The 12,053-nt window shown below is 37.5% G+C and overlaps 1 protein-coding gene across 1 annotated transcript in view; it reads left to right on the top strand.

The window, feature by feature from the left end:
* Nucleotides 1-255: 255 nt before the first annotated feature.
* LOC131737108 (collagen alpha-1(XIX) chain-like) overlaps nt 256-12,053 on the top strand; it is a 106,286-nt gene continuing 94,488 nt past the window's right edge. Inside the window, exons 1-4 of the mRNA XM_059023921.1 lie at nt 256-388; nt 1,951-2,075; nt 3,957-4,031; nt 6,092-6,191. Coding sequence (XP_058879904.1) covers nt 1,988-2,075; nt 3,957-4,031; nt 6,092-6,191 — 263 coding nt within the window. The 5' untranslated portion in view covers nt 256-388; nt 1,951-1,987. The remainder of the gene's footprint in view (nt 389-1,950; nt 2,076-3,956; nt 4,032-6,091; nt 6,192-12,053) is intronic.

The raw sequence follows: 12,053 nt of genomic DNA, 5'->3' as shown, positions 1-12,053 counted from the left end.
ATATTTCCGCTACATTTATTTTCCAGATTTCAAGAAAATACCTGCAAACAATGGCGTTCACGTGCATATTTTAATGTGCACGTGTGTGTGTGATATAAATGTTACATATAATATGCATGCTATTATATTTAATTGTTTTGTTTTCCTCTGAAACAAAGGTTAAGAGTAGAGCTTTAATTTCACAGTGCCAGTGTTGGTTGTGGTCCTTAGTGTATTTCAGTAATGAGTGAGTGGGAGGGTCAGGCTGTGTGTGACTAATAAGGACTTGGATCTAGGCAGGAGATCCCATTCTCAGTTTTTATTTGCAGTCTACTTTAGAATCACAACTGAATGCTAAACATGTGTGTATGCTTCTTGTAGGAATTTTGCTGGGGGGAACTTTGTAAAAGTAAGTATATACATTGTGTGACAGTTTTTGTTATATATTATATTAGCTTGCGTTCAGTAATAGTGATTGATATATACAGTAGTCTACCTACGTAACATTTCTTGCTATTGTGATGTTGGTCGCAATTATAATTATTACAGCCAAGTACTATAGTTTGTGTAATTTACTGTGCTTTTACGATAGTATAGTCCAATGCCTTATTATAATTGAAAAACAAAAAAACAAAAAAAACACGTTTATTTACTGAGTGTACTGGGCATATTATGGCATTCATATGGTATTGCAAGTAGATATAGACTGAAACAGTATATATTGTACAATTGATTGTTTTAAAGTTGTATCAGCGGTGAGAAAAATGATGGGAAAACTTGGCCAAATATAATCTGGACACTAAATATTGTAACTGTGGAACTTGTACTTTAGTACAGGTAGAAAAAAGCAAAGAAGTATGGTGCTAAAAAGAGAAGTAGCTGCGGTCTTATGAGTATATCGATTATTAAGCAACATATCCGTTATTTACATCGTTTAAACCTAAATTAAACTTACATTGTTGGTATGGGAAGCATTCGTGTGAAAATGTGGTGCAGCTTTTTGATTTATTTCCGCATGGAAGAATTAGCAGAACGGGAAACTTATCCTTGGCTTTGACAAGGTGACAGACACGTTTTTAGGATTTTTGGCTCTTTTCCATGTGCAATGCCATTTAAGTAGCACGATTCACGTGACACCCCAAATCACTTATTAATGGAATCGGGTTTACACTGAGGATCTGAGATTAGATCATAGCAGGTTCAAGTTCAGCGAGCAGGTCAGCAACTTTCCTTAACAACGTGAACAGATAAATAGTCACGAAATAATGGTGCATTTGATTAGATAGCTGTCTGTTTTGAAGGATGAAACAATATAATGTTAATAACATGTTTTAAAAATATATATTTTGTTCATTATTTTAAATCGCTAAATTAAGCCTACTCAGAAACCCCAAAACACTGCCATAAACACGGGTTTAATAGTTTTAACATGTTCTATACAAGTTATACAGTTCTTTGGTAAACGAAACCTACAAGAATGACTGAAAAAAACAAACTGAAAAGGCTTTGCCAGCCTACTTAACATATAGCTTATTGTACACGAATGCAATACCCTTTAAATGCCAGTTACAGTAAAAGTTTTGTTTTACTAGTTTTATGATTCAGGCACACAAGAGAAATATCAAAGAGAACTACTTGTCAGTCTTTGGATCACATGCCACAACTGTCATTCTCTTTCAAAAACCATATCGTTGTGCAAGCCAGGTCAGGTTCATCTTTATATGTGTAATTAAATCACAGTGTATCATTGTCCACAAAATATTACTCATCAGTCAGTGAGACAGACCTTTGAATAGCTACAGTCACAAGTCTGGCATTACTGGATATTCAAGAAGCAAAGTCTGTTTATTAGTATTATTATTGTTGTTATTATTATTATTATTATTCTCTTTGGAAATAAAATGAACATTTCCATTTTGTTGCTATCCACTTTTACAAACAAGGAAAAAAAAATCACATTTCCTCCCACAGATTTCGGAGAAGACTGTTCACATGAGTCAAAGAAGAAATGAAGCACGTTGTAACATGGACTGTTTTGCTTTGGCTAGCAAGCGTCAGCCCTTTCACCATTGGAATGGCTGTTACTGAGATGACAGGTATGTCCTGCACTTGTCAGAACTTAGAAGATAATTTCTTACTGCATTTAATCACATCTAAAAGTATTACTTCCACCTATTAATTTGTCTTAATTTACATTTTTTTTATTTTTTATGGAACCCAGATAGTCCACTTCTGAATAACTACCCAGAGACCCAATAAGAATAACAATATAAAAAAGGGATTTTCCTCCTTAGTTTACAGTAGGACTGTTAGAGCACAGGGCTGCACTTGTTTTCAGTAGGTCTTGTTTTTGGAGAATGTGCCAAAGTATTAGATAACTTTAAAAATAGCTTTAATTAAATGTGTACTTCCTTTACAACTTACAGTTAATAATTACTAGTTGGCTTTTTCCGTTATATAATTTCCCTGAATCTATCAGTTCCTTTTTTCTTGTAACATGATTGCCAGCGATCAGAGCTACAACACCTATTTGGTCTCTCAAGCATTTCAACAATCTCTCTTGCTCAAATTACCAAGTTTAGACCAGACATGCCATGCCGAGGGTCAGGGTTCTGCATGGTACCTCTTCAAAATTTTGTAACACATGATTCAGTATTTCTAGTGCTTCCAATTAACTCTGTATTGCCCATCTTGTTGCGAATCCCAGCACATCACTTGATTTGATGATTGAAAATTAGCATTCCAATGGAGAGCGCAGTTGTATGTTTTTAAATCAAAGCCAAATAAAAAATAGGATACACAAGACACATTTATGGATATCACAGAACACTCATCAGCAGTAAACTGAAAGACAAGCATCTAAATAGTATCACAAAAATGTACACATGCTGCTGCAATGAAAATAAACCTGTAGTTAGCACAACATTGAAAAGAAAGCTTTGCGGAAACTCTATCCCTAGGACAAAATTTTAATTATGGCGCCGCTAATCTACAGAAGCTTTTTTTAAAGTGCCAAATAATCAAAACTGTTAACTGTGTGTTCACACTGCCTTACATGCCTGTAACAATATGAGTTATATTCATCATAGTTCTTGTTTGTTTTGTTATTTAAAGCCACTGTAAAGATAGCAGCGCTAAAATGAGTTGAATAATATGGTATTTGCTGTTCCATATTATTTTGTTGTGTGTATTCCATATACACTTCAGTATGTTTAATCGCAGCATTTAATTTTTCCCTGTTGGGGGAAAAAAAAAACAAAAAAACATTAAAAGGCTAAACATAGTTTTTGTTTTTCAAAAGCATTATTATTGGTATCTGTGCATAATGTACAGTAAAACATGCATGCAAATTAATAAATCACAAAAGACAGAAATACACTTATGAGACGACACACAGGCACAGTTCAAATGCTAGATTTATATAACCTTGGCATTATTTGAATGGTTAAATAGTTATTTCTTGGTTATTTATTTTTGAGGCTGTATGACAACCTACCATACCAGAAGACCATTGGAAATTAAGAATGAGCAGGTCTTAAGGGAAATCAGTTAAATTACCTCTCTGGCCAGCCCTCATTAGTTGGAAAAAAAAACCATAATATGTTACACACAGCAAAATCTACAGTCGCTTATACTGTAGAATGTAATCGCAGTCTAAAAGGCCAAAAGATAGCAGCCTTTTATATAGTAAACTGTAAGTGTCTCTTGTCAGTGAATGGTTGTGGTGTCCCTTTTGTCACCTTGAATGTTAGGTCTGAATCAGAACAAATTATATTATTGTTAAAAAGTATCATCTATGGGTATCTACCCAAGGCTGCTGTTCAGGGATGTGTGACTTTGATCTGAAAAGTCAGTGGTGGTACAGACTAGGACCAGAATTAAATCAAAGTTCATGGTGCTGCCATAGCTGTACTGGATATGGCAGTGCCATCATTTAGCCATCTGTATTTACCTTGTTGTTTTGTTTATTACTTTAGGTAATTCATGCCCTATATTAAGGAGTAAAGAAAACAATCTTAAACAAAACCAAAGGCATAATGTCGAAGTGACAGGTAAGCCTAAAGTATGTTTTAAGGTTCATTGTAATATGATGATACTGTATTGTACATTGATTTTCTTATTGTTATTTGTCACATGTTCCTTGTATGCTTAGGGCCCTATTTAGCAAATATGTGCGCAGCTGCTAACGCTATGGCAGAAATGACAGTGTTAACAAACCGCTGTGATAGTGCACAAAATCGTGATTTAGAGGTTGGGTTTCATGCGTGGGCTAACACGTATCAAATAGCGAATCAAAGCACAGTGAGGGGGAGTAAGGTTACAACTGATAAGGATTCAACATTCCCTTTAAGAGCGCCTGTGCGTCTGCGATAGCGAACGGAGGGTATTTTGAAACCAAAAGGAACACAAAAGCGCAACATTTTTTAAAATGTCCAGCAGCCCAAGTGAAGCGGATGACCAAACCCCTCAAGCAAGGCTACAATTTTTTAAAAAGTGATCTATAAGCAAGTTACATACATTTATTTTTTCTGTTTCACTTGCTGTCAATAAGGCTTTGCCTGACCTTTATTATTTATTTCTTAGCAGACGCCCTTATCCAGGGCGGCTTACAATTGTCACAAGATATCACATTATTTTTACATACAATTACATTTTTTTTTTTTACATACAATTACCCATTTATACAGTTGGGTTTTTTTTTGTTTTTTTTTTTTTTTTTTTTACTGGAGCAATCTAGGTAAAGTACCTTGCTCAAGGGTACAGCAGCAGTGTCCCCCCACCAGGGATTGAACCCACGACCCTCTGGTCAAGAGTCCAGAGCCCTAACCACTACACCACACTGCTGCCCTGCCTGGCACTTGTAGCATCTGCAACCTCTAACAATGGGGCTTGAAGTTCATCATCTGCTTCCCTCAAACCCTGTAATCTTTCCTCTGTAAAACACAACAAGCCAGGATGATATTGATAACCTTCTGAGGAGTGTACTGTAGTGTTCCCCCAGAGACATCCAAACATCGGAATCGCATTCCAAATGTTCGCTCAATTACAGGACGAGCACATTTAAAGGTACGGTTATACCTCTGTTCGTCAGGGGTCGTGGGGTTGAGCAGCGGTGTCAGTAGCACCGCTTCAGTAGATACCCGTTGTCAACTGAAACGCAAATGCTAACACTGTTGGTGGTTTGCTAAATCGCTACATTTGTATGTAAATGAGGACACTCCCCTAATGTTCAGCCCATGTCCAGCGCTAATGCTGACTTGCTGGGTGGGCACTAAAACACGGTTGTTAAATCACATATGTGGGCAAAGTCTGTTTGCCCACATGTGCGCCTGATTCTGGTGCACTATCTGTTCCCAAAAGTGTTTTGTGATTGCCTTAAGGGTTTGCGAATGTTGCTAAATAGGGCCCTTAGAGTTTATTTTGATTTAAGTGAAACAATATCTCAGTTGGATTATTTGCTAAATTGTCCAAAAGCATCAAAGTGAACAGTTGGAACTGTATGCTTTGAGTAATGGGTATGCAGTTTGTAAAATATACATTGATCTTGAGGGACTTATTAAGTTTGTATTGGCAGTACATATGCCTTCCAGCTTCTCATAAAAAATGTATAGTATGTTTGAAGTCACAGAATAATTAAGCCTTAAAATATATGTATTTTTTGTTTTGTTTAACAACAACAGAATGCCTTTTCCAGATTTTTCAGGTGGTAGATTTTTTAAGGGACATAAAAAAAATACATGGATGTTTGTCTTGCCTTAAGTTGTAACAACAGATGGGTCTTGGAAAACAGACATTAACCTCAAAGCTGACTTCTGGTAAATTATAAAAGACTGTAGAAAATCCTCTTTATCCATACCACCTGATTATCCAAACAGGAGGTAAATCCCCCCAAGCAGTGATGAAGCTTTATGTTAGCTCTTTGGGGAAAAAGAAAAAAATATATAGACTTTCTCTAGTTGACAATGTGTTGATGATCTGCAGTGTTTACAAAAACAATGTTACCAGATAAACACCTCTTTATCTAGAGCAGTTAAAAAAATGGGTTGCACTGTAAAATAATGGCAGCATTTAAAATGGAAGGCCATTAGTTAAGTGTATTTTTGTCTTGCAGGATTTGATCTAACAGAAAGGTTTTTACTAAGGAAGGGGATTGGAGGAGAAGAAAGGCCATCGTTTAGACTGGGAAACACACACCTTATAAAACAAACAGAGTAAGTACATGGATTGTTTTTAATACTTGGTTTTCTGTAGTACAGTGAGGGGTAGATGTACTATGATGAGCCAGTCGCAGCACAAACATACCACAATTTGCATTTTCTTTCCGACAATTCGCAAAGAGTATACATTTTGTCATATGTACTAAGAGAAAATATGTTAATGAAAAGAGCCGCAATATACTAATTTAAATATTTGTTGCATCTTCTTAGCAAGATCTCTAGCATACATTGCGAGAGTCATGCGACATTGTTCACATAAATAGTGGGAGTTGAGTTGTGGTTTGTGGTCTATACATGCAGGGGTGTAAGAATCAAAATAACATAGTTTTTGTTAAATATAAACATCATCTATACCAGGGCTTCTCAAACTCGGTCCTGGGGACCCCCTGTGTCTGCTGGTTTTCGTTCCAACCGAGCTCTCAATTACTTAACTATACCCTTAATTGAACTGATAATTTGTTTAATTAGACCTTTTTACTTGTTTTCAGCTCTTGAACAATTGCATATTTCAAGTTATTTATAACATTTGATAAGTAAATTAATTTTTACTTTCTTTTTACTTCAGCCTACTGGTAACACCAAATAAATCATGTTATATACATGGGTGTGCAATGCAAATAAATGATTATTTTAAATTGAAACTAAATGATTTTAGGGTTTTTTATTTTATTTTAAATATTATTATTTTTAACTTAGCCTACTTAGTAGCCTGACAATTAGATCATGGTCCTATACAGATGCTCAGAATGAGCTGGAGGGGTTAGTGGCACATGTGTGCAGTCTACATGCTAGGAAAACCAGAAATGTCATAGAAATTTGTTTTCAAGGCTTGTAAATACACCCTGACTTTAGTGAAAATTAGGTACTCAAAAATGCATTGAGCACAACTGGCAACACACGAGAAAAAGCGGACTGGGAAATGCCAGCAACAACTGCAACTGTTTAAAGCGTACTTTCAAAAGTTCTGAACAAATTGATGCAATTGTAAGTGTCACAATTGTCTAATATTTGTGAGCCCTCATTTGCACTATCCCCTACCCCTTTTTGTGAATTTATGCAGGAACGCCCATAATTACATATTCATCTAAGGTTGAACAGCAAAGAAAAACTGCTGCCGCAAAGCATTCCCTAAAAAGTCGCTAACAGCATTGCACTTGTTTAGTACATTTCACCCTAGACTTCCGACTCGTTTGCAACTGGTTTGCGACTATTGAGACAGGTGCAACACTTTAGAACATCTACCCCTAAGTGTCTTGACTGCTGGTACATGGAAGCAGCTTGCTTACATGTGCTAGCCACTATGGCGTCTGATTTCTTCAAAACATATTCATGCTAAACAATAATTAACTCTTGCCTTTGCTGCAATTAAATACTTGCATAAAGTTATAAGAAAAACTGGGCCATATTATTAGTGCAGAGTTGTGCATTGAGAAAATCTTAGTAAATCAGCAGACCATAGAGAATTCAATGGATAAAGCAAGATGTTTGCAATTAAAATTATCATTTTAAAAGTAAAACACAAATTAAATGTTGAAAGTTTGCCAGCATAATATCAATTTCTCTGGTGCAAACCAATATTTTCTCAGGGTATAAGTTTTCCCACAGTTCATTGATATGTGGAAGAATATTGTAAGCATCTAAAGCTGATCTCGTTTACATAGCCTCTGCTGTATATGAAGCACCATTAAAAGTTTAAATTCCTGTTTTAAAGGATTACTATCATTATTACTATTATAATTTTTGGAAGTATCCATGTTGTGGTCGCCCAGTTTGGATCCCTGTTCACGAATAATTTACATTACCGTTAGCTAAATAATGCTCAATCAACCCTGTGTACTGTGAATAGGGTCAAATACGTTTTGAAATGCCGATTTTAATGCAGAACAGATTGGAATCCATAGTTTTTATCCAACTGTTTTAGTAAACGTCAAAAAGGGCATCAGTGATTATTGGCCTCATAACCATGTTTTAAAATAGCTGAAATTTTGTGTCATTTACTGTAGTTTACTTTCTTTGAATTGAATTTAAATGAAATAGAAGTCAATTTGGTGTCAAATATTGTAATTAAAATATTTACTGTAGGGCCCACAGTAAACAGTGGGTCCCAGTTTATAGCCTGCCATTGGGGTGTTTGCAGGAATCCAAATATTTTCTTTTTTTTCAAGTAGATTGCTAAACAAATGAGCGTGCTGTCCTATTTTAGTTTTTATAAAGTACCCATGGTGAATGATATGACAATTATGTTTTGATTACGTTTTAAAAGTATTTATATTCTGTATGAAAGAAAAACGTCTATTCATTTTCTCCCCCGTTTTATATGTGTGACTGTGCATTAAATTTAGAATACATTTGTAAACACAGAACCCTGACAGAGAGATCTCTGTCAAATTATAAGATGAGGTCATTTGGGATATGTTTTTCATAAACTACAAGTTCCCATCATCTATCATCTTCACTGATTCAAACTGCCATACATAGTGGTACGTATAAGTTCTAGTTTTACATACAAAACCAGCTGCCAAGGGAAGGTGACTGAAGACCAACTAACGTCTCATCTCCAACCAGGGATATTATTTGTGAGCATTAGACAGGTGATGGTGGATGTCAGCTGGAAAAAGATCCCTGCCACAAACTCTAAACATCTCTCACTTTACTCTCAGGAAATGCAGCCAATATCATCTTACTTTGCCTGGATAATGTTCAGCAATCCATGGGGTCCATTGATACTTGCACTTGAATATGGAAGTCTACACTAACTTCAAGCATGTTTTTTAAGAGATGAAGGCTTAGTTCATAAATATGATTAATTTACTAACAATGTGGATTGACTGAGCATGACATTATTTTTCTGGGTAAAATGAAGAGAAAATATCATACCCATTCATTCTGCAATAGCAGTAAATTAATCATATTTAGAGTATCACTGAACATGTGTGACAGATTGCTCAATAAAATCCTTACCATATTTTTAAAGAGGAGACAATTATTTATTCAGGGCTACCAAGATATTTAGGGCCTCATGCACTAAACGATGGTAAAATACCTGAAATACTGTGTACCAAGGGGAACCCATACTGTGCCCAAAAAAGAAGGCGTGACCACTCTATTCACTAATCTAATAATATGCACTAACAAGGCAAGCTAAATTATTGATTTCAACTTGTGATAGTGCACATGTTACATACACTTCATTATAATATATAAGGGCACTCCAAAGGGAAGGGAAGTCCCGTTCACATTTTGTCAGAATGGCAGCGACCAAGGAGGATAGACTGAGAAACCAACGGTTTTCGGACAACAAGCTCAATGTTTTGGCGGAAGAAGTGGTGGGGAATTATGGAAGGCTTTTTAGTGCTGAATCAGCCAGAACAGCTACCTCCGTTAAGAGGGCTATCTGGCAAAACATAACCAACAAGATAAATGCGCTTGGTGTCTGTGAGCGCAGCGTGGACGTGGTTACAAAGTGCTGGACAGATGCAAAGAGAAGAACAAAAGAGAAGTGTGCTCCGAATCGTGCTGCAGCATCTTCCACTGGAGGTGGACCATCGCAACAACTCACCTTGTATGAGACTCTCATTGTAACCATTCTGCAGCCACAGCTTGCCGGAGGTGTCCACGGGGGCATTGACACCAGCAGGATCACTGCGGAGCCTGTCAACGAAGGTATGTCTCCTTTTGTGCAGTCAGCATAACATGACATTTGAGTGTATGATGTACATATGCAAAATAAATAGTCTGCTGTATGCATTTGTAGTTATGCCTTTAAACCCATGGCAGGATACGATTTAAGTCCGACTTATGTTTAGCCTAATCTAGCCAGAGTAGATTAATTGTTCCCCAATTTTTACTTCAACTGCCATTTAATTATTGCAATTGCGTAATGTAGCTTTAGATGTCGGTTTATTGTTATGCTTTTATTTTCAAAACCACTGCAACAGATAGCCTGATGCATTACCTCCATCGTAAACTAGCCAGTATGGAATATACACTAGTTAATGTTTAAAATCCGTAAGATTTATGCAAGATTCTCAAACCCAGTTCACAATCAGAATTAGTGTATGGAGATACTTTATTAATAGGCGTTTAAAGGGAGGTAGAGAGACGATGCTGATGTTGGCCTCTAATGTGTATTTATTTATTTTACTACAGTGTACTTGCATAGTCACAATAACATACAGTAGCCTCCAGGGCTGTTTTATGCTATATTGCTGAGCATCGTTATCCTTGCATTGCAGATGCCAACACTGTCACTTCTGAGGACACACACTATGCCATTCTCGACTCCCACTCTCCAGGGCTTGTGGCATCTGAGGAGATGGTGACCTTAGTGCTAGGGCCTGTTGGGAAGGAGGAGGAGGTGTGTGCCAGCAATGGGAATGACACCGGAGAGCAGCCTCGGGATAACCACACTATCCCGGTCCAGGAGCTGAGGGTGGATCCGGATGCACATTCGGAGCCCATGCCACACAGTGCAGCGGAGTACAACAAAGCCATATATGCTCTTCAGAGAAGGCAGTATGAGTTGCTTCAGTCCACCCTTCCTGATATTAACAGACACTTATCTGAACACACTGCGGCAATGCAGTCAGAGTGTCGCATTGAATCAAATGGCTACAGCACTGGAAGAGATGGCAGACAGCAATCGCCAGCTGGTGTTGAGTGTCATTGTGCTCACTGCCAGCCTCCAGCGTGGTGTTGACATGTTCCTCCAACGGCAGCCCGGCGACACTGCTGACCGCAGCACAACGCCAGGTAATCCAAGCACCTGCGCACCATTGCCACCAGCTCGGCCTTCAATGGGTCTCCGTAGGATGTGAGGCGGGCGGGGAATGTCTTGCCTCGAAGACTCACACCGTCCTATGAGACGGTCAAAGAGAAGAAAGTCATTTTGTGTGGTTCATCTTTATATCCCTCTGGTTTATGTATTTATATTAATCAAATGTTATCTAAGCACATCACTAGCTCCGTCAATTTAAACATTTTACATTCCAAAAGGTGCTCGGGGAACCTCTTTTGTTCACGTTTAATTGTATTTCTGACTGCACCTCAACTCTCTGGGGGTACAATACATAGAATAATATGTCAAAATACAAATTACTTTCAAAACATTGTATTCTCCAATATAAGATAATATTTGAAATTACAAAATACCCTCCCATTTGTGTTTGTGATACAAAATACTTCAACATTAGCATGTGCATTACAAAGAATATATGGTGGGGATTCTTAAGCGCATGACAGTGTTCTCTATTTGTTTTGTCTGTCTTACATTCAAGTTAAATATGTACCTGCATTGAAAATAAGTGTGGATGACATATTCTCTCACTACTCTCCCACTGGCCATGTTGTGTTCCTCCTCGATGTCCTCTGCAGGGGGTTCAGCATCAATATTGGCCTTGTCACTATCCCCTGCTAGTGCATTGTTGACAGCTATGTTATGCAGAATGCAACATGCAACAACTACTTTACACACTTTTGCAGGGCAATACTGTAGCACACCACCGGAGCTATCTAAACATCTGAAGCGACTTTTCAACACTCCAAATGTACACTCAATAACAGAGCGTGTAGCCACGTGTGCTGTATTGTACCGACTCTCAAAATGTTGACACTAAAGCAGGGCTTAAGTGAGGTAAAAAGGCTGGCAGTGTGTTCGATGATAAGTGAGATATACAATGAGGTATGGATTGTTGTTAAACTGCAGGTCCTGACCCGTTTAACCCCCGACCTCAAACAGTATTTCCAGACACGCTCAATGGACTTGTACACCATCAACAAACTAAAGCATTGACCATAGGTCTTTGAATTAGTTAGTAACCTTGTCTGACCTACAATGCTGTCTCTGGGATTTTACTG

The sequence above is a fragment of the Acipenser ruthenus genome, chromosome 5 (assembly GCF_902713425.1).
Source record: "Acipenser ruthenus chromosome 5, fAciRut3.2 maternal haplotype, whole genome shotgun sequence".
NCBI classification, from domain to species: Eukaryota; Metazoa; Chordata; class Actinopteri; order Acipenseriformes; family Acipenseridae; genus Acipenser; species Acipenser ruthenus.
This window is presented reverse-complemented; position numbering and strand designations above follow the sequence as displayed.